General features: G+C 43.9%; 1 protein-coding gene across 1 annotated transcript in view; it reads right to left on the bottom strand.

The window, feature by feature from the left end:
* The window catches only part of ADCY2 (adenylate cyclase 2 (brain)), a 450411-nt gene that overhangs the window by 327453 nt on the left and 99451 nt on the right, over window positions 1-23507 (bottom strand). The window contains exon 3 of the mRNA XM_010857150.1: window positions 10072-10233. Coding sequence (XP_010855452.1) covers window positions 10072-10233 — 162 coding nt within the window. The remainder of the gene's footprint in view (window positions 1-10071; window positions 10234-23507) is intronic.

Here is a 23507-nt window from a genome sequence, read left to right as displayed (position 1 = left end):
AGGATGAGATGGCTGGAAAGCATCACCAACTCGATGGATGTGAGTTTGACTGAACTCCAGGAGTTGGTGATGGACAGGGAGGCCTGGCGTGCTGTGATTCATGGGGTCGCAAAGAGTTGGACACGACTCAGCGACTGAACTGAACTGAACCAGAAACTAGGAAAGAGGCACGAAAACCTTCTTTCTCAGAGCCTCCAGGGGACCCACCTCTGCCACAAATTGGTTTTGATTTTTGTGAAATGATGAAGTCCAGAATTAAGAAATTGCTGATGTTGAAAGCACCCAACTTTGTGGTAATTTTTTCAGCAGCATCAAGAAGCCAATACAGTATCTCAACTGAGGGGCTGGAGGCGGTCATGCAAAGAGATGGAATTGTATACATGCACATGTCCAGGACCATAAATCTGAGTTGCAGGATGGTCAGATCTGGTGGATTCAGGTACCATTGGCTGAGCAATCCCCAAGGTGGGCTGGGGAACAGAAGTAGGCTTCTCCAGGTAACATGACACTCCAGAGAAAGAGTTCAGGATGTTTAGTTGGCAAGTGATCCTACATACTCCTCCCTCTCACTCCTGACAAGCGGCGAGCTGTGTCTTAGGTTTCCAAAATCAGGTGTTCCATTAACTTACAGAAGCACAGGTCCTCAGGTATTAGCTGAACTTCTGAGCTTCACTCAGCAGTGTAGTGTGGCCTGTGAGCACCTCACCAGGATGGGATTCACTACCTTTAGTCTGCGTAGGACACACCACAGGATGGTCAACCAGACATGACCTGGGCTCTGAGGGTCCTAGATATGTATGATGCAACTTTCGTTCCAGAGATCATTTGGACTTTGATTAACATATATTCTCAAAGTATGTCTATGTTTCCATTTATCTGAGCACTTGTAAAGGTCATTTAGACTTAGCAGAAGACATTACCCCTGCTGCTGCTGGACTGACCAGCCTGACAACAGGTTCTTCCTTATACACCAGGTCATCTAATCAGCACCAAGGCCAGCAACTACCCAGGGAGGCTGGTGCTACTGCTGCCATTTCAGAGATGAGAAAACTGCGTCAACTCAAGACTCAGGTCAAATTTATGCAATGTCACAGTTTGGTTCTCTAGGAAGCACAAATGAAACACGGCTGAGTGTTTATCAGAAAGTGCCCTTGGGATCAACCCCTAAGTGGAGGGAAGGACTGGGGACCTGGTAGAGGGAGAAGCTGAGCTGGGATCCAGGTCTGAAAACTCCAGACAGACTCACAGACAATCTGGAGCTGAAATTAGAATTGTCCTGCATTGGGCCAAAAGGAGAGAGGACTTATACCCCCACTCAATCAGTTATGGACGTGGGCCACCCATGGAAAGGTTGACCTTGGGCAGGCAGCTCTGTGAAGCTGGGGCAGCCTGGAGACTAAGATATGAAAGTCTGCTGCTAACAATACCCTCAAAGGCTGGACAACCAGTCTTTCTTTGAGAAGGGATCTTGGGATCCATCTTTCAGTCCAAAATGTGCAGCTATAAAGTGGGAGAAACCAAATCCAAACCCAGATTCCACCTGAGACCAAAGTGCTCTCTCTGTCCACCATTCCCTGTTCTCAGCTGTGTCAAGACACTCAGGAGCTGCTGAGGAGACCACAGGTGATGACCCCAGAGTCTGGCCGGCAGGATCTCACAGCTCCCAGTGATAACCGCTCAGTCGTGTCCGACTCTTTGCGACCCCATGCACTGTAGCCCACCAGGCTCCTCTGTCTATGGGATTGTCCAGTCAAGAATACTGGACTGGATTGCCATTCCCTTCTCCAGGGGATCTTCCTGACCCAGGGATTGAACCTGCATCTTCTGCGCTTCCTGCATGGTAGGAGGATTCTTTACCTTTTGAGTCACTGGGGAAGTTCAGGAGGTTGCTGGGTGGAGTTTAATTGAACTGGCTTGACTCCAGCTGGGACCTCCTTCTCACCAGGTACTGTGAGCCTGAAAGTAAAACTCCCAGGGGAGGTAAAAACTGATGTATATTATTCTCAAAGAAGCCATGCTATGATTATTGATGCAAAAATGTATACAAAGTATTAATACATCCCCTTCTTCTGCTCCCAGCTTGTCTAGTCTGCTACACTCCAATAACATAATGAGGGTGTTTTAAGTCTGTCACCATGCAGTTATTCTTATTAACATTGTTTACTAACTGGCTTCTGAGGTGGTGCTCATGGTAAAGAATCCTCTTGCCAATGCAGGAGACATAAGAGACCTGGGTTCGATCCCTGAGTGGGGAAGATCCCTTGAAGGAGGGCATGGCAACCCACTCCAGTATTTTTTCCTGGAGAATCCCATGGACTGAGGAGCCTGGTGAGCTACAGTCCATGGGGTGGCAAAGAGTCAGACAGGATCGAGTGTCTGAGCATTACTAACTGATGCATTAACCATGAACCCGGCCCAGTTAAATCCTTTTCATTTATCATCTCATTCAATCATCTCTGCTGCCCCAGAAAAAAGCCATCATCATTAGTCTCACTTTACATATAAGTAGGAGCATCTTCAGCCCGTCTCTCCTTGAAATGTCTCCCTGTGACTATGTGTACATCCTCTCTCCATTGTACCAATTCCTTGGGCTGCTCTCTACTCTTTAAAGATAGCTTAGAACCACAGGAAAGTTCTCCCCTAAGTCCAGCTGCAGATATATTATTCTCTCACGTTCACACAACTTAATAGAGTCACCATTTGTTCTGGAAGTACACAGGGAGTCTGTCTTGTGTGACTCCCTATAGGGGTGGCTGAGTTTTTCATTGTCCATTAAGGGTTTTAAATAGCACCACTGATGGTTCATGACTAGAAATCAGTATCTTTCACAGAGCATCCTCAAAAATAAACATTCGAAACAGACAGAGCCTCAGATCTTTGTGTATCACGCAGCAAACATGCATGGGTTTGTGAAAGTACAAGGAAAGCCACCTGTTAGGATGTCAGTCAGTGGGATGTGCCATTCAGCCAACACTTAATCAGTCTCTAATGAGGAGTCTCATTTGGCATGAATCCATTGCTTTGAATGAACAGAAAGCATAGAACTCAGATGACAAGTTCAGGAAGAGTACAGAGACAGCTGTTGGGTGATTGATGGCATTTTTCATCTTTAGAGAAACCCTTCTTTTTCATGCTCCTTTGATCAAATCTCTGAGACAAACTTAAGAATCTGACAGGGCTTCCCTTTACCTGTTTCTTCTATCCCTTCCCTCAAAACAGTCTTACAAAGTTTGGAAAATAAACCTGGGTCTCACTCCGTCATTACAGTCAAGTAATCACCAACGTGAAGCCTGTCTGTTTCACATTCTCTTTTTTACTGAAGTGCAATTAATTTACACTGTTGTGTCGATTTCAGGGGCAGAGCAAAGTGATTCAATTTATATACTTTTTTCATATTCTTTTCCATTATAGGTTGTTACAAGATATTGAATATAGTTCCCTGTGCTCTACAGTAGGTCCGTATTGGTTATCTATTTCATATATAGGGCTTCCCTCATTGTTCAGTCGGTAAATAATCTGTCTGCAATGCAGGAGACCTGGGTTCAATTACTGGGTTGGGAAGATCCCCTGGAGAAGGAAACAGCAACCCACTCCAGTATTCTTGCCTGGAGAATCCCATGGACAGAGGAGTCTGATGGGCTACAGTCCACGGGGAAGCAAGAGTCAGACATAAATTAGCAACTAAACTACTAGTGTATATCTGCTAATCCCAAACTTTTCATTTATCCCTCCCTCCCCCCTTCGGTAACCACTGTTTGATTTCTATGTCTGTGAGTCTACTTCTGTTTTATAAATAAGCTCATTTGTATTATTTTTTCAGATTCCACATATAACTGTTATCGTAACTTAGTTTAGCATAATAATCTCTAGGTCCATCCATGCTGTTGCAAATGGCATCATCTCATCTTTTTGATAGCAGACTGATATTCCATTGTATACATGGACCACATCTTCTTTACCAACTTATCTGTGAATGGACATGGATGTTTCCATGTCCTGGCTATCGCAAAGAGTACTGCAATGAACACTGGGTGCATGTACTTTTTTGAATTGTAGTTTTCTCCTGATAAATGCCCAGGAGTAGTATTGCTGGATCATATGGTAGCTCTATTTTTAGTTTCCTAAGGAACCTCAGTACTGTTCTTCCCAGCGGCTGCACCAGTTTCCAATCCCACCAACAGTGTAGGAGGGTTCCCTCAAACGTCCTTAAAATTGCCGGAGCAGTTTTAAATGATTTGGCATCCTTCAGGGCAGTGCTTATTTCTATTCTGCTCTTCACTTTTCCTACCAAACTCTCTGACGGGATGATGCTGTGAAGTTCCTGCCCCTGAGAGGAGAATGGGGTTTATCTGTCCAGCTGGGGGAAGGATGGGAAGGTGAAACCAGGGCAGAACTGTGAAGTGCATCTTGATTTGCTTTAAGACTTAGTCACATTAGGTACTTTTCTGTTTTTACTTCTTCTCTATGATTACCCGACTCCTTCCAAATTACAATGTCTCCAGAACGGAAAAAGGAGAGCCTGTTAAAATAGCCTATGGATCACGCTCAATCAATAGCTGAATGCTACACAAAATGAACAGTGATACAGTCTCTTTTCCCCGCTTGTGGAAAATATTAATATTGTGAGCTTCTCTAAAGATAAACAGTTAGGAACAGAGATCCAAATTCCTAAAAATTATTTTCTTCCATAGCCAGAAACTGGGCAGCTGGTAACCTGCTGTTTTTCCTTTGAGCTCCTCAGATTAGATCCTAAATACAATTTAACTCCAGACTCCAATATACAGTTCCTGAATTATACTGGCAGAGTCAGTTATGTAACAAATCTGCATTACTCCCAACTGCACGCGTGCCACAGATAACAGGCTACATTTTCTAATTTAGGTCCAAACTAAAATGTTTTAAATTGTGTCACAACTTAAATACTTTTAAGTATCCACTGCATGAAAGTGTATAAAATTTCTCTGAAAAATGAGTAACCCTGTTGGAAAATCAGTAAGCACTGTTCAGCTTATCTTCTTTAATAAATATGGATTCTTATATAACCTGCTTGCAGAAGAAATCTATATTCAAATTCCTCCCTCTCTCACGAGAAATTAAAACATACAGAAAATGAAAATTCAAACTGTGTTAGGAAGATGCCAGACATAAAACTGTAAGAAACTTAAGTAAATTTCAAACACAAAATGCAATATTGTTAATGTGTAAATAGGGATATTTGGAAATTCCTTGAGGATGGCTCAGTATCCTGCTGTTGGTGATGCTGACCTATAGAAGTTTAGCAAAAGAACCAACACAATGCACATATACAGGGTGAAGTAAGTGCTACATACGGGCGGGCTGCAGGCTGGACTGGGCTCCTGACTGATGGACTAGCTGATCTGTCTAGGGGCAAGACCCTTCCCAGCTCCCTAATTTTGCCTAATGGCTGCATAACTGCCACTCCACCAAGGCCCAAGCAGGGGGTAGGCACCATGGCATAAGGTGGGAGGTCTCATGTTGTTTTCTGCCTCAGTTTCCCCTTTGCCTGGATACAACTATAAGCAAAAAAAAAAGACTCCTTGCTGCTTTTATGAAACTTTCAGGCAAATGCATGCTATCCTACTGATACAGATAAAATCTGTATTTTCGTGTTAACCAGGAATTGTAAAGAACTTTTGCCGTCTATGTTAAGTTTATGGTAGACAAACAAAGTATCCTTTTTACAGACAGTACAAAATGGGCTTCTCTGTAAGTCTTCTCTCATATCGAAACCATGCATTCCATTTTTTATTAAGGGCGTCTAAACTCCCTTAAAAAAATCTTAGATTCCAGAAAAACTCTTCTTTGAAATCTGGTTCCAAAACAAAGATAGAAAAGACTGAGAAGAAAAGGGGCCAAGAGCAGTGCACAAAGAACCACCAAGAGGAAGCGAAAAGCATCTCTTCCTTTTCCACAGTCACATCCGTCCAGAACGTACCCACTGTCTTCCTCTTCCTGGCCCAGCCCCTTCCGCTTCCATTCCTGTACTTCTCCTTCCGGCCTGAATAACCGAGGGCCAAGCCCTCAGGTGAGTCGCTGCCAAGATGCATTGGTACCAACAGGTGACGCAGGAAGGAAGCCAAACCCACCGCAGGTGACAAAGCTGGGCTAGGCGTGCAGGGCACCCACAGTGGGCAAAGTCAAGTACAGGGGACGGAGCCTCAGATGGGGGAAGGACAGCCTCACGTGGATAGGGTGTTGGAGCCCGGCAGTGGGACGGCGGGGATGGAGGGGTGAAGGGAGGGAAGCTGGGCCAAGTCACAGGGGAGGGGGAGGGACTGACAGTTGAAACAGGAGACTGGTTGCACACACAGATTCATCGAATAAATGAATACATTAAGAATCACGAGGGCTAAATATTTTTCACTGTTGGACTTCCCTGGTGGCTCAGATGGTAAAGTGTCTGCCTACAATGCAGGAGACCCGGGTTCTATCCCTGGGTAGGCAAGATCCCCTGGAGAAGGAAATGGCAACCCACTCCAGTATTCTTGCCTGGAAAATCCCATGGACAGAGGAGCCTTGTGGGCTACAGTCCCTGGGGTCGCAGAGTCAGACAGGACTAAGCAACTTCACTTTCACTTTTTTTCAAGAGAGGCTCAGTGAAGACAGAAAACTGCCAGGAAATGTACGCTGCATTGGAAATGAAAATATCCGTGTGAAGTCATGGTGTTTTCATATGTCAGCAAATATGAAAACTAACTGAGGGGTAGAGCGTGCGGCCTCGCCTTGGAGTCCTGACTCCCCAATGGCAATGGAAGGACCAAAAGCCCAGATCTTGCCGCGAAACGTTCTTCACCAAAGAGAACCAGGGCTCCTTGGGGAGATGGCTGACTTCAGAGCCAGAGCAGGGAGGGCTCAAAGTGAAAGTGAAGTTGCTCAGTCATGTCCGACTCTTTGTGACCCCATGGACTGTAGTCCATCAGGCTCCTCTGTCCATGGGATTTTCCAGACAAGAGTACTGGAGTGGGTTGCCATTGCCTTCTCCAGGGAGGGCACAAGAGCAGACCAAAATAACTTGTGCTGGAAATTGAGGAAATACTCAAAAAATCAGAGGGACAAGTATCTCGGAGGTACATCTGCAGACCAGGTCTGAGGCCACATGGGCATTAAAATGGGGCTTCCCCAATGACTCACAGAGCAAAGAATCTGCCTACTATGCATGAGACACAGGAGACATGGGTTTGATCCCTGGGTCGGGAAGATTCTCCTAGAGGAGATGGCAACCCACTGCAGTAGTTTAGCCTGGAAAATCCCAAGGACAGAGGAGCCTGGAGAACTACAATCCGCAGAGTCGCGGAGAGTCAGACATGACTGAGTGACTAACACTTTCACTTCACTTCCACATACCATCAATGGATTGCAATGTTCAAAAAATAAAATGAAACAAAAAATGATTAGTAGGGACCCATGTTAAATAAATGCACTGCTTCTTTGGAGCGTTAAAGATCAGGTGACGCTGATCATCAAGGATGGGATGTTATTGTGTAGTCGCTCAGTCATGTGTGACTTTTTTCCAATCCTATGGTCTGTAGCCTGGAAGGTTCATATACCTATGGAGTTTCTCAGGCAAGAACACTGGAGTGGGTTGCCATTCCCTTCTCCAGGGAATCTTCCTGACCCAAGGATCAAACTCAGGTCTTCTGCACTGATAAGGGGATTCTTAACCACTGAGCCACTTGGGAAGCCCCCATCGATGGGTACCTTATTCTTTATATCAGAGCAATATTCTTTATTTTAAATAGTTTTGCTTCAAACAATTACTCCAGAGCAATATAACTATCTACTCTACAGCATTCTGTCTTTTATACACTTTTCATAAAAGGGAGTCCATAAAATGTTTTCCTCACATCACAAACCAGTGTTATTTTTAGGTTCTATTTCTAGCAGTGGCCAAATGTACTTAAAACTCTTCTACTTCATTACTTTGATGTTTACCTATGAACCTTCCATTTGAAAGCCGTTGGCAGAGTCTGCCTTTCTCAGCTCTTGAAATCGCTGTGAAATTGTTTCTGAGGGGATGGAAACCTGACCTTTTATTCTTCTGTTCCTTTCAATGTTATGCTTATATGAAATACTACGGAATGAAGAATTTTTATTCTTTTGTTATTCTAGAATCATCCTATCTCTGCCTGTCCAGCAATAAGAGGTATTTTTCTTTGTTGGTTTTAGAAATTGAGAAAATAAAAACTTAAGATTACATCCTTACATTTTTTTTAGCAATGCAAGAAAATAACTGTGCTTAAAAAAAAACTCAACACAGTACTTGATATCTAAAAGATGCCGGGTTCTTTGCAAATCACTCCTTTTTCCTTTTATTTTAACCCCATTTGATCCTTACGGGCAGGAATCACCATCCTCATCTCCCAGATGTCTTCTCTATTACACCTGCATCAGCAGACACTTCCTTGATTCATGAAGAGGCAGAAGAAACAGGTACAAAATGTTCAGGGATGTGTTCCAAGGTAACCCGAGACCAGGAAGATGCTGTGAGCTGGGAAATGTTCGTGTGCCCTGGTGCCTGTGTAACCAGGACTTTCCTGCAGTGATTTTTATAGTGTAAACTGGCAAAGCAAATTGTTATTGTTACATAATATTATTACATAAATTATTATGTACTCATTCCTACATAAAACATACCCATCACCCTGACCTGCATGTGACCACCTAAGGTGGAGCTTAATGACTCTACTTAATGGAGGATGAAAGAATGGAATGTATGGGAGGAATGTCCCATGAATATCCTCATGGGAGGCTCCGAAATGGAGAAAAAAAAAAAAAAAACAAGTAAAAGCTGAGGCGGAACTCAGGTAAAAAGGAGCATTTCTTTCACCTCTTCCCAGGCATGACTGGATTATTTCTTTTCATAAAACACCCACCTTCTTTCTTTCATTTAATTAGTTACTGACCAGCCGCTGTGTGTGTCTCTGGTGATGCAGGGTACTGATAAGTGTCTAGTCTGCTTGATCACGGGGAAGAAAGTGTTTCCTCCGCTGCCTGGAGTGGACAGTTCTTAGTAAAATCCAAACAAGTCACTGTGAAGCTGACACTCACAGTGCTAAACCAGGAGCTTTCCCCTCATTCAGTGCCCACCCAGGACGTCTCACAAATGCTCAGCCTACTTTTAACGCATGTTTGTTATGAGCACTAGGAGAGGAGTATTGAGAAAAGGGGTCCCTGGAAAGCTTTCCAACTAAGAGCAATTACTACAGACCCAAGGGTAGGTCTCCATTTCCACCTCAAGTTTCCAAATAAAATGTGCCACCAAGTGAAGGACAAACTGGTTTCTCAGACCCACAGGGCTCAAGAGACCCACATCTAAAATCCCCTTTTCATCAACACTGCTGTTCGTAACCACTCCTCTCAGATCCACTGCGTTCTGAACACAGGCTGCATTTGTTACATTTGACTCCAACAGAGCAAAATAAAACATGCTTTTTATAGGTTAAAAAAAGAGACTATTAAGAATAAGCCCAAACCACTGCCCCTCCTGTTTACAACTGTACACAACAGGAAATTAAATGGCTTTTTAAATGCTTTCAACTAATTAAATAGAAAGGCTTCGTGGAAATGCCATTTAGCACTAAAGCTAAATTTTCTGCTGAAGCATTTTAAGAAACTATTTTGTATGTCCTTGGGCTTGCCAGAGGATTAAGAAATAAAGAACTCTTTTGTCCTCTATAAAGACGGGGCTTTGGATATCTCTCAGAGAGGGAGATGGGAGGGAATCATGAATTTAATCATATAAGTTGCTTCACTCTAAAAATAAGAGTGCTAAATTATAACGCATAATAACAGCTTTTAACAATCAATCAGCAAAATGGAACTGCCATTTCCAATTTTCGCCATTGCTGATTGCTAAGTGACTGCCGATCCCACCCACAGAGGGGGCGGGGAACTGGCTACCCATTAGCAATACTCAGAGTCAGTGTTGGAGAGCAGACCTGGGGCGCCTGCCAGGCACTAGCCAACAGTCACACCTGGGGCAGGTGTGTGGTGCTTCCCCATCCTCGGAGGGATGCGGAAGGTCCCGTGCAGAGGTGGAGGTGCACCTACCTGCCAGACCAGGTGCTCCTTGGCCCCTGGTGTTGCAGACAGGCAGACGCTCAGCACGATGGTGTGAGAAGAGGAGGTGAGGACACTGGCGATGATGGCATCTCGCATGTTGAAGGGCAGCATGGTGTACACCACGAAGATGATGAAGAGGAAGAACGACACCTGCAGGTGGGGAAGAAGGGCAGTGAGAGTCACAGAGCATCCGTGTTCCTAAGGTTCCCTCTCTCCTTCCCATTATGGCTTCACAGACCCCCAGGAACCACCACCATTCAATAAACGATATTATGACAGAACAAGAAGGCAGGTGCAAACAGCTCCACTGGGTCCCAAGAAAGGACTAACTGTTGTGATGGAGGGGGAAAAAGGTTATTTTTCAAAATTTGGGGGTTTTCAGTTTCGACATCCAAATCACTGCAGACATTAGGTGAATCTGAGCACCTCATGGGCATGGATGCAAAGCTGGTTCTAAACTCTCAGGATTTAGTATCTGTGCTTCAGAACACATATCAGGACTCTCTACATTTTTTTAATCACAGCACTTTAAGAATAGACCCAAGGAGAATGGATGGCTGCCACCTGTGGGGAGTTAGTTGAAGTAGATACAAAGAGCAAGAACGTGAAATTAATAAGATAAAGCAGCTCAGAGGTGATTCCCCGAGAGGGAATCTCAAAGATTAAACACACAATTACTATATGACCCAGCAATTCCATTCCTAAATGTATACCCTAGAGAACTGAAAACAAGTACTCAAACAAATACATGTACACACACATGCTCATAACAGCAATATCCATAATACTCAAAAGAAGGAAACAACACAAATGCTCATCTAAAAATGAAAGGATAAATGACATGTGGGCCGTGCATACAATGGAATACTATTCAGCCCTGAAAAGGAAGGCAGTACCAATACAGGCTACAGTGTGGATGAGTCTCAAAGGCATTAGGTTAGGTGAACACAGCTAGGGCAAAAGACCCCTTACTGTATGAGTCCACTTACAGGAAGTATCCAGAATAAGTAAATTTATATACAGAAAGCAGGGGCTGTGGCAAGGAGGAATGGGAATTAACTTCTCAATAGGCAAAGGGCTTGATGAGAATGTTCTGGAAACTAGACAGAGCTGGATATTGCACACACTGTGAATGCACTAAAAACCACTGAATTCTTTCCTTTAAAGTGGCTAATTTATGTTATGTGAATGTCACCTCAATAAAAAAAAAAATCAATGTGAAACAGCTTAGAGGAAAGTTTGGAATGGAAAAGAAAATGGTTTAGTAGGTAATAAAATAGGCCATTTTCATTACAAAAGCAGCAGAACATCAAAAGGGATACACAGGTGATAAATCAAGTGGAAAAAAGACCAGACTGAAGTCAGAAAAACAGGGAGCATGGGGATTTGGTGAGCGTCGTTCAGGACACAGGTCTTCACCCTAAAAGCCAGTGAGGCTAAGGAAAGAGCTTGTCCCACTGTTACAGGATGACCCGGGTTACTCTGATGTTGTTGTTTAGTCACTCAGTCATGTTTGACTCTTTGCGACCCCATGGGCTGTAGCCCACTAGGCTCCTCTATCCATGAGATTTCCCAGGCAAGAATACTGGAGTGGGTTGCCAGTTCCATCTCCAGGGGGTCTTCCCAACTCAGGGATGGAACCTGAGTCTCCTGCATCTCCTGTATTGCCAGGTGGATTCTTTACTGCTGAACAACGAGGGATGCCCTCAGGTTACTTTAAGGATCCTGAAGCCCAACACAGTGGGAAGGACACAGAGCCGGGGCAGAGCTGTTCTGCAGGAGTTCGTATGGTGTGAATTCACATGAAGGACATGGACGATAGTCTCTGCTCTGGATTTAACAAAGAGAAGCCTGGGTGGACACCAGGTGCGATTCCCCTCCTGCAGTCACGGGACCTTGTAACAAGCATTACAGTCAAGAAGTAACTGTGCAGATTCTCTTAGGCAGGGTGTCAGCCTCAGCACTACTGACACCTGAGGCTGGAGAATTCTTCATGATGGACACTGTGCACTGCAGGATGTGAGAGCAGCATCCACAGCCTTGACCCACTAGACGCCAGTAACATCCCGCCTTCAGAGCTGTGACAACTGACATGTCTCCCGCCCTCGTCAGGAGTCTTCCAGGGCATAACACTGCCTCTGTGAGAACCACTAAGCTACAGGGGAAAGTTTTTTCCAAGAATGAGAAAAACAACTGCTGCCCAATCCCAGCTCAATGAGAAAGTTAAACCTACTTTGGGATCCATAATATCCAGCAACTTTACAGGAAAGACTTTCAATCAAGGTATTTTTATTTCTACACGTAGGATTTATGCCAAATCCTCATATCCTACGTGTGTGCTAAGTCACTGCAGTCATGTCTGACTCTTTGTGACCCTAAGGACCATAGCCCGCCAGGCTCTTCTGTCCATGGGATTCTCCAGGCAAGAATATTGGAGTGGGTTGCCATGCTATAAGAGGTATTAAACTAATGTTTTCAGGTATCAAAATTGACAATTACAAAGGCAAACTTCTTTGGCAACTACGTGTTTTTCTTCTAATGCAAAATCCTTTAGTATTTCTTTGAAATTAACAAAACTTTTGAACAGCTTAATTTTGGACAGCTTTTAAACTCGAATGTGATTTCAATTAATACACACTCTGCTAATAGTTTGAGCTTTGAAATGCAAGCATGCGGCAAGCTTATCTGCAGTAACCAAATGGAAAAAATAGAGGCGGTTGGTTTTCCCAATACATATGGTTGCTCCTGTTATTCACTTTGGGATGACAAAATGAAACTGTTAAAGGTCAACTAAGCAAGCCATATTCAATCAAGTTTTGGATTTTAGTGGCAGCATTTCAGGAGCCAAGTTTTGGGAGCTCAGGGGGTGATGCCCAGCTGCATTCAGCAGACTGGAGGGAGAGAGCCTAGTACCATTTTAAGACCCATGGTGGGACAGTCCTCACTTTTTATTAATCCCAAAGGACTCCATTTTTTTTTTTTTTTTAGCCTGGTTTCCAAAACAACTTCAAATAGGGCCATATGTAAAACCACAATGGATCTGGCACACCTACAAAAGTGGGTGGGTATAAACTCCAAAATGTTGAATGCAGGCACTTGGGTTCCATGTTACCATGGGGACATTTCTGCCACTGATTCCCCTTGGATGTGTCTCTGTCCAAAGCCTGAAAGGAGAGGAGGACCAATCTAGTTCTGGACACTGCACAGAAACCCACATGAGCACCGGATCTGAAGAGACAGCCCTCATCTCAACAGAATCATTTCGAGAGTTTCTCTTAACTCTGGTCCAGCATCCACCTTTTGCAAGACATGTGTTATCTTCCCCTTGAAGGTCCACTTGACTTTCAAGCTCCACAAGTTTCAAACCTACTATGAGACTGTCCTTTATGTTCTTAAACCTGTTCCTCTTACCTGATAACTCAGTTCGAATCAGGATGCCTTCCTCTCCAATCAATCCAGGCATCAACGTTTGAGAATCAGTTCTGACAATTGTTCACATACATACTTAAAAAAAAGAAAACCTTCTGACTACCGAACTCCAGCATGTGGCATCTGACTGCTCCTCTCTGCTGTCATGGCCACGAGGCGGGCTCAATACCTTTCCATTCGGTAGGAAACCCTCTTCCACAATTTCCCTCCCTATTCTCCCCAAAGAAAGCATCCTTCCTCCCTTCTGCCCATTCCATCCCTTCCTCCCCACTCCCGGCAATCATCAGGACTCTTTTCCAGACAGTTCTACCTCTCCTCCTTCTCAGCATCAGTAGAGATGCATTGAGCATTTCTTTGAAATTAGCTGAGGCCATATGATTTGCTTTGACAAGTGAAGCATAACCAGAAATGATTCATGTCCTTTGTGGGTGGAAACTTTAAAACCAAATGCACCTTTTCTCAAGTCCCTTCCCTCCCTGGCAATCACGGAAACATGACATTGGATGAAGCTCCTCCCAGTCTTGGTTGCAAAGGAAGGACAAAGCCCCTCAACTGACCCACCTGGGTCTGTGAGCATGTGAGTGAGCTATTACCCTTGATGGTGGCAAGACCTGGGCCCCTAAGCACAGCCTGGATGGTCCTGACTGATACCAAGCTCATACAGACACACATACATACACACTTGCACACATGCATGCACACACATGAGAGGTTTTATTGATGGATTAAGTGGGATGCTCTTATATGAATTACTCTGAAATTTGCTTATATCACTGAACTATATATACACCATAGGCATCTTTCCAAGCCTATAGGAGTGGATACATTATTTACTTTTTCAGGTTAGTTCAGTTCAGTCGCTCAGTTGTGTCCAACTCTTTGTGACCCCATGGACTGCAGCACAGCAGGCCTCCCTGTCCATTACCAACTCCTGGAGTTTACTCAAATTTAAGTCCATTGAGCCGGTGATGCCATCCAACCATCTCATCCTCTGTCATCCCCTTCTCCTCCCGCCTTCAGTCTTTCCCAGCATCAAGGTCTTTTCCAATCAGTCAGTTCTTCACATCAGGTGACCAAAGTATTGGAGCTTCAGCTTCAACATCAGTCCTTTCAATGAACACCAATGACTGATCTCCCATAGGATGGACTGGCTGGATCTCCTTGCAGTCCAAGGGACTCTCAAGAGTCTTCTCCAACACCACAGTTCAAAAGCATCAATTCTTCAGTGCTCAGCTTTCTTTATACTCCAACTCTCACATCTATATATGATTACTGGAAAAACTATAGCCTTGACTAGACAGACCTTTGTTGGCAAAGTAATGTCTCTGCTTTTTAATATGCTGTCTAAGTTGGTCATAACTTTCCTTCCAAGGAGTAAGCGTCTTGTAATTTCATGTCTGCAATCACCATCTGCAGTGATTTTGGAGCCCCCCAAAAATAAAGTCAGCCACTGTTTCCCCATCTATTTGCCACGAAGTGATGGGCGTGGATGCCATGATCTTAGTTATTACCAGTAGCAAAATATCCCATAGAAATGGATGCACCACACGACTCCAGAATTTCCTTACAGACTAGCACTGCAGCATGATAGGAAGCCCCAACTGCTGAAGTAATGCTCTCACAGGTCTACTTCCCACCAGCGTCCTCCCTTCTTTAATCCAGCCCACATACAACTGCTGGACTGGTGATTCTGAGTGCGGAAGTCTGTTCATGTTTTCCTTAGATCACATTTCCTCGGGCTCACCCTGTGCTCTGAACACTTCTCTCCAAGGTTTCTTGTGATCACAGAGTCACATGGAAACCTTATGGTCTGGAGGTGTTTTCATCCTCGCCCCCACCCTGCTCTGCAAGCATCCTCTGCTCCGGCCCACCCAAATCATCCCCTCACTGTGAGCTTGGGGTGCTCTTGCCTCTAGGTCTGCCATTCCCCATTCTCAGATGGTCCTGTCTCCTCTTCTTGATCCGTTGAAATATCACCTCTTTCTAGACCCAGTGCATATACAGACTGTTACATTTCTCCGACAGTCTCCAGCAGCTCCCTGTCTCACTCAGAGGCAACTCCCAAGACCTGGCAACGTCCCGCCCATCCTCTTGCGGCCGACCTGCCCTCCACTCTGCCTGCCTCCGCCTGCCCTTGCTGGCATCAAGCATCTACGGCCTCCTGACTGCTTCTGGGGTTTGCCAGGGATGTTGCTGTGGTCCCTCTCCCAGGCTCCCTCCTCTCACTCAGATCTCTGATCAAGTATCTATCACTCTACCTACTAGGCTTCCCTGGTGGCTCAGACAGTAAAGAATCGGCCTGCAATGCAGGAGACTCGGGTTTAACCCCTGGGTCGAGAAGATCCCCTGGAGAAGTGAATAGCAAACCACTCCAGTATTCTTGCCTGGAGAATCCCATGGACAGAGGAGCCTGGTGGGCTACGCCCCATGGGGTTGTGAAGGATCAGACACGACTGAAGCAACTTTCACTTTCTCTTACCTACCCGCCTTCAGGGACTGCCCTGCACAAAACAGCAACTCCACTCCTTCCACACCCTGGTCCTCGTCACCTGCTTTACTTGTTTATACCTATTTGTTGTTGCTGTGGTTGCTAAGTTGCGTCCCACTCTTTGAGACCCTATAGACTGTAGCCTGCCAGGTTCCTCTGCCCATAGGATTCTTCAGGCAAGAATACTGGAGTGGGTTACCATTCCCTTCTCCAGGGACCTTCCCGACCCAGGGATCGAACTTGCATCTACCACTTCTCAGGCGCTGGCAGGCAGATTCTTTATCACTGAGCCACCTGGGAAGCCCATAACACCAGCAGTTCTGAATTTGTTCATTTTCTCCCTCAGTGAAGCTTAGATGACATCATAAGGGTAGGAACTTGTTTCACTCACAGCAGAGACCCAGTGCCTAGGCCCCCAGTGGTGGGCACCACCTCGTAGGTGCTCCATGAATATTGCTGCCGGCATGAAAACCTCTATTATACATCCCGATATGACCACAACCACATTCACACTATTCGCATCTGCTCACCCCATGCATCTCTAAAGACATCTCCCCATCTTCCTTGATCCAATTGACCTTGCCATGAACTCACCTAGACCAGTATATTTTATCTTGTTCTTTGATCATACTTTACATAAAGATTACTTTGAGTCACTATTACATTTTTTTTTAGTGTGAATATATTTTTAGTGTAAAACGGTCTTTAATTGGGAAATCCTTAGTCACCGATTTTTAGCGCTAGTGCATCAGTGTGTGTTAAGGCTTCTTTGAGCGTCCCTTTTATGATCACCCTGGTTTTCAAGTTTAACTTTCTCCTCTTTCTTTCTCAAGGTCTTCCCAAAGGAGAGGGGTTCATATCTGGATATACAGATCTCCTATACGTATGTGTGAGCATACACACATGAAGGCATTATGCTGGTGAGATAAATCATACAAAGAAAGACACCGATGTTTTGTTTATATGTACGATATCACTTCTGGGTGGAATGTAAAAATTCCTTGTAGAAACTGAGTGGAATGGCGGTTCCCAGAAGCCAGGGTGGAGAAACGGGGAGACGTTTGTCAAAGGATGCAAAACATGCAGTTCAAGGGTAAGTAGGTCCTGGGGAAATAAGCACAGTATTGTGTTTACAGTCCACAACACTGTATTACAGACATCAAAGTCATGGAGAAAGCAGATCTTAGATGTTCTCATCACAAAGAGAGAATGACAGTTATAGGACCTGGTGGAGGCATCAGCTAACGCTCTGGCGGCACTCAAAGGGCTCTGTTAATGTTCGATCTGAGCTGTCGCTCCTCCTCTGTGTACATCCCACCACTGGCTTTCTACAAGACGAAGAAACACGCAAAGTCCTCGGCATGCCAATAGGGTTTCCTGCTGATCTGCTCTGGCTGAAGCCCCAACCTCATATCTCACCAACTCCCATCACCCCATGTTCACGGAAGTTCCATACTGGTCCCACTGAAGCTCCTTCAACACCTCGGGGCCTTCGCACTTTCTTTTCTCTTGCCCCAAGTGTTCTTCCTTGATCTTCCCTTGGCTGGCCGCTTTTTGTCATCCAAGCCTTACAGCTCAGGCATCACCTTCCAGAGAGAAGCCACCAACCTCCCATCTAAAATAACATCCCCATCCATCCTCTAGCTAGTCACCCTGCTAAACAACCTCCTCTCATTATTGGAATTTGAACCCTTATATTTATATTTAACGAGGATGCCTGAGTGTAGAGGACCATCACAGCTGCCTGAAAGGCCCTCGTCCGTGAAAGTCAAACCAGTGCCACCGAGCACGCAGGGTCAGCTGCGTGCTCGGTGCATTTGCTAACCTGTGGGTGTCTGACGACTTCTGCCTGGGTGTACTCACAGTCTTGACTGTCTGTCCTTCCAGTTTGGGGAAGTGCAAACCTCTCTGGCACATCCATTATTCTCCAGACTAGTGACGACCCTGAACCAGCTCTTGCTTTGCAGGGCTCAGATACCTGCTAACTGTGGGCCTTGCACCTAATGCAGCCTCACCTGAGAGCTTGCTAGAAGAGTGGGCACTTGAGCCCCAGAAGTTTACTGCATCTGACTTTGTATCCTCACCCTGTTACCAGGTGGCATGCCTGGAGCCACACAGATCTGATGGGCCCTGGGTGCGTTCAGTGGTCAGCATTACTCTCACTTTTGTGGCAATGACTACAGAGAATTTCCAGTACGCTGACTACATGGAGACACTAGACAAGGTCAAAGCCTCCTGCTAAACAGACACTGATTTAATCAACGAATCAGTGAACTATGAATAATTACTTATCTTCACCTTGGTTACTAGATTTTATTTCTTGAAGTCTCCAGACCAATTTTATTTTAAAATAAAGATCAATTTAAGAAATTATTTCCAGCTTCACTTCTACTACATAAGCCAAAAACCCCAGGCCAGCAATTACTGCTGACATGTGACGTCTGGGCCATTTGACACACCTTTCTCCTTGTGGTCACTGCCCAGTTCTGCTGTTTTGATTTTCTAGTTGGAATCTCTCGTTTCAGAGGAAGGAACTGAACTGTCCATTTGAGTCATCAAGTTGTATCTCTCATTGAACTCTGCATAGTTCAAGGATAACTCCATCTTACTATGAAAAATATGCTTAGAAGTTCTAGGAAATTAACTCTATGCTATTCTAAAACATCCTTAATGACCATCCTTCAGGATAAAAACTCTGGGACACCTTGAAGACTCAATGATAGAAAAGCTTTTATTTTTCTTCCAAAGATATTTTTGGCCAAGAATATTTTCTGCATATCAACTCCATCTTTACAGAATATGAAAACATTTCTTTAAATGTTATATTATTAAGGGAAAGAATGCATATTATGTTCCTTGATGGAATGCCTGGGCTCCAAAGAGTACTGATGAAATCATGAATCACAGGGTAGCTTTCATTCTTCTGCTGAAAATGTTATTCAGAGTTAAGAGAGATTAATGACGGAATCAGAGGTAAAACAATAACCTTCACTGTGCCTTTTTTTTTTAATTTAAAATAGGTGGGAGGTATATCATACATTTTTAAAAGCATGAACAAAGAGAATAGTAAGATGTAGAAAAAAAAAAAAAAGCCTGGTATCCTAGGGGAACAAAAGCAGAGTGCTGTCTTCGCCAGCCCTGTCTGTCCAAATCCTCAGCTCCTACTTTGAGACAGTGATGACTAACGCAGTTTCCTAATTTCCCTTCCACGGTCCCTTCTGTTTCTCCTGTTTTCTTGTTTGGACCTGGGTATCCATCTACGTATATGTTTCTTCTTCCTTTCTTCATCATTCACATATTCACTGATTCACCAGTATTTAACTCTACAATATACGAGGCATTTTGTTCGCTATCAGGGATAATATGCGGTCCTTGCTCTTAAAACAGGTCACATCCCTGGAAGTGAAGGATAATCTCCAAATTTGTTCATTTGTTTCCTGACTGACACTCACATAAAGGCAGCAGGGTCTGTCTGCAAGTTTGATTTGTTTAGAACTAAAAATTTGTTTTTTCATACCGTTCATGGGGTTCTCAAGGCAAGAATACTGAAGTGCTTTGTCATTCCTTCTCCAGTGGACCACGTTTTGTCAAACCAACCTACACAGCATATTAAAAAACAGAGATATTACTTTGCCAACAAAGGCCTGTCTAGTCAAAGCTATGGTTTTTCCAGTAGTCATGTATGGATGTGAGAGTTGGACTATAAAGAAAGCTGAGCACCAAAGAATTGATGCTTCTGAACTGTGGTGTTGGAGAAGACTCTTGAGAGTCCCTTGGACTGCAAGGAGATCCAACCAGTCCATCCTAAAGGAGATCAGTTCTGTGTGTTCATTGGAAGGACTGATGCTGAAGCTGAAACTCCAATACTTTGGCCATCTGATGCGAAGAACTGACTCATTGCAAAAGACCCTGATGCTGGGAAAGATTGAAGGCGGGAGGAGAAGGGGATGATAGAGGATGAGGTGGTTGCATGGCATCGACTTGATAGACGTGAGTTTGAGCAAGCTCCGGGAGTTGGTGATGGACATGGAAACCTGGCATGCGGCAGTCCATGGGGTTGCAAAGAGTCAGACACGACTGAGCGACTGAGTTGAATAGAAAATTTAATTTTGAACTAAAATACCAGACTTCTCTGGTGGCACAGTGTATAAGAATCTGCCTACCAATGCAAGGGACACATGTTCAACCCCTGGTCTGGGAGGATTCCACATGCCCTTTAGTTTAGGGCAACTACACCCACGGGCCACAGCTTCTGAAGCCCACGCTCCCCAGGAAGAGAGGCTACTGCAGTGAGAGGCCAGCGCGGCACAACTAGACAGCAGCCCTCCAAAAGCAGCGAAGACTTAGCAGAGTCAAAAGTAAGACAAATAAAATAAAAAAACTGTAATCCTCCTGTACTTAGCAAGCTGCTTTGTCTGAATGTGAGCCACCAGCCTTGTCATTAAAGCATTTACGTGGTGTTTCTTGTGTCTGGAAAACAGTACAGTGTTTCCACACCATCCTCCTGTTTCCCAGAGCACCTCTTCAGTTTTTTAAAGGTTTGTTCCTCATGGTGGTCACTTGGTCAAGATAACGAGAACACAGGGCACCTTGAACTTGGCTCAGTTAGGCTCAGTTTCCTAACATATGCGACGTGGACACAGTTCTTTCTTCTCATCTCGCCCTTGCCATGGAGATGAGTAGCTGGAGTATTCATCTCTACCCCACTGACTTTGGACTTAGTCATGAGACTTACTTTCAGTAATGAGAAAGTGTGCTGAAGTGACAGCTACCTGTTCAGAATGGAGGCTTTCAGAGGCTTCAGTTCACGTGTCTTTGTTGTGTCTTGAGAGATCTTTTCTGCACTGCAGACTCTCCAGTCCTGGCACGCAGGCTCAGTGGATGTGGTGTGCAGGCTTAGGTGTTTCAAGGCATGGGGGTCTTAGTTTCCTGACCAGGGGTTGAACCTGAGTCTCCTGCATTGCAAAGTGGATTCATGACCACTGGAACACCAGCAAAGTTCCCGACCTGCCCTTTTGGATGTCTGGTTTTCCACAACGAGAAGTTCGTGGTCCAGAAAGACAAAGCTCTTTCAATTGAGTCTGGGTTATAGATCTGAGCCTAAAACAAAGTCTGGAATATTCCCTACCTGCCGAGTCTGGGGAGCGCCAACAGAGATCAGACAAATCCCACCCCTTCAGATAGTGAGTATGAAAGAGAAAATATGCTATTACTGCTACAAGCCACTTGGATTTATTTGTTATTCAGAATTATCAGAGCAGAAACCTGACTAATACAGCAACTGGTATCATAAATGATGTTCTACTCTAATGAAAACCTCAAATATAGGTCACTGCCTTTGGGACTTCCAAAGACTTATTATGTTAACCTATTGGCAAAATAATTGGTAAGCATGGCTTCTAAGAAAACCATTTCCCAAGATGCCCAGGCTTCATAAGGTCTTGGAATTGCATGAAAAAGTCTTTAGAAACAACAGAAAAAAGAACTGGGAACAGGTAGAACATTTCCAGAAATAACTGTTAGTGTGCAGAAAGAACGTCATCCAACCTAGAATCAATATTTTGATGATCCCAAAATACACGACAAACAAGACCTATTGACAAGTGTTTTCTTATCTTACAATTAGGAAGATGCAGGTGCTGAGGGATTAAGAATTTTGCCCAGTCATAAAGCAACATAAAAACAAGCCATGATCTTCCTGCTGAAGCTAAAATGTTATTTCATCCTAATCCCTGAAGGTGAACAGGGCAACATAAGGTGAGCGTCTCTGAGTGTCAGGGGTGTTCATGTTATTCAAAATAAAAAAGAACCTTGTGCATCCATCTGCTCTACCGAAAGAGCTTGTTCTAACACCAGGAAGTCCTTTTCCTTGAAAATTATTTTTCTCATCGAATGCAAAGAAAGAAAACAGGAAGGTCATTTGGAAGCAATCAGGCAAAATGATGTCCATTAGAAATCATCTGCTCACTCTTGCTAGTTATTAATACATGATTAGAAAAAATAATGTGCTCCTTGATGATTTTTAAATCATTTTTTTCAGAAGGTCATGAATAAATTTCTACTTTCTAAGCTTATATTTTTACAAAAGTGACTCTGTGAACATTTTCATCTCTCCATGGCTCCCTTTTTGTGTGTACCAGAATGGACCAGGAGCCCACCCTGCGCGTGAAGGACTTCTCATCCTTCTAATCTGGCAAGTGGGTATCAGACAGTCAAGAACACATATCACAAACTCAACCTTTCCTCTTTCAGTTATATGGACTTCACTTTCATTAACTCTCTGGTTTAAATTATACAGTACGCCACCATTAAAACAGCACTGATTATAAGGTCATATGCTCACAGACAGTCACAGCCTTGAGTAGCTAGTGTTACAAAATAGACAGCAGTGCACTTCCACTTTGAGTAATTGCAGGAGTTAAAGTAAGAATACCCAGACAATTCCATTAATAGACTTAATCAATCAAATATGACATACTGGCCCCTTTTAAACCAGCTGTTTGGGTAAAAATAACTGCAGTCTTAATTTGTTCATCTTTTTTCTTTCTACTCAAATGTCAGCTGTTTCATTCTATCTTTACCTCCAGCCCTTAAGGAACTCGGATAAGGTCTCCACCGTTTGTGTTCCCAGTTTATGATAACCTAAATTTTGCATGTATGTATACTTTGAAGATTTAAAACATTGACTTTTCTATAGAGGGCTTCCCAGGTAGCATAGTGGTAAAGAATCCACCGGCCAATGCAGGAGACACAAGAGACGTGCATTCGATCCCTAGGTCAGAAAGATCCCCTGGGATAGAAAATGGCAACCCACTCTAGTATTTTTGCTGGAAATCCCACGGACAGAGGAGCCAGGCAGGCTACAGTCCATGGGGTCTCAAAGAGTCAGACACAGCTGAATACAGCAGAGCAGCATAGCTTATCTACAGAAAAACTAAAAACTGTTCTGCTACCCTCTATCTGTATGAACTGGCCACATTTCTCAGGGTACATCCTTAAACAATCTATTAAAAAATTGTTTTCTCTTTTAAAGTTCCTCCAATTGTTTAGACAAAGACAGTACGGAGGAGTTCCCATCATGCTAGGCTGAATCTATGGCTAATGGGTTGTGCCATAATCAAGTACTACCTTAATTCTACTTAGTAAAGGAAAATACTGTTGCATGAAACAATGTAGAAAAGCAGAATCACTGCTTCAGTAGTAGGTGTTCTGTAGAAGATAAGGTGTCCTGGAAAATCACTTTGAATAATATTATTTAACAAGAACAACAATAACAACCAAAAAAAAAAAACCCCATAAGGTCTTCATAAAAACATAAAATGTTATGTAAACGGGCTTTTATTTATATTCGCTGTTTTGGTCTTTATGAATATTCATGCCCAAATTCTTTTGAAACATTACATTTATTTAATCTGAAAGGCCAGTGCTTCAAATGAGAAAAACTCATGTGGGGAAAAGAAGTGAATTATTCATCTAAAAGCAAATATTGTTTGGTGACACCATTTTC

This window comes from Bison bison, unplaced genomic scaffold, assembly GCF_000754665.1.
Source record: "Bison bison bison isolate TAMUID 2011002044 unplaced genomic scaffold, Bison_UMD1.0 scf7180017864377, whole genome shotgun sequence".
NCBI classification, from domain to species: Eukaryota; Metazoa; Chordata; class Mammalia; order Artiodactyla; family Bovidae; genus Bison; species Bison bison.
This window is presented reverse-complemented; position numbering and strand designations above follow the sequence as displayed.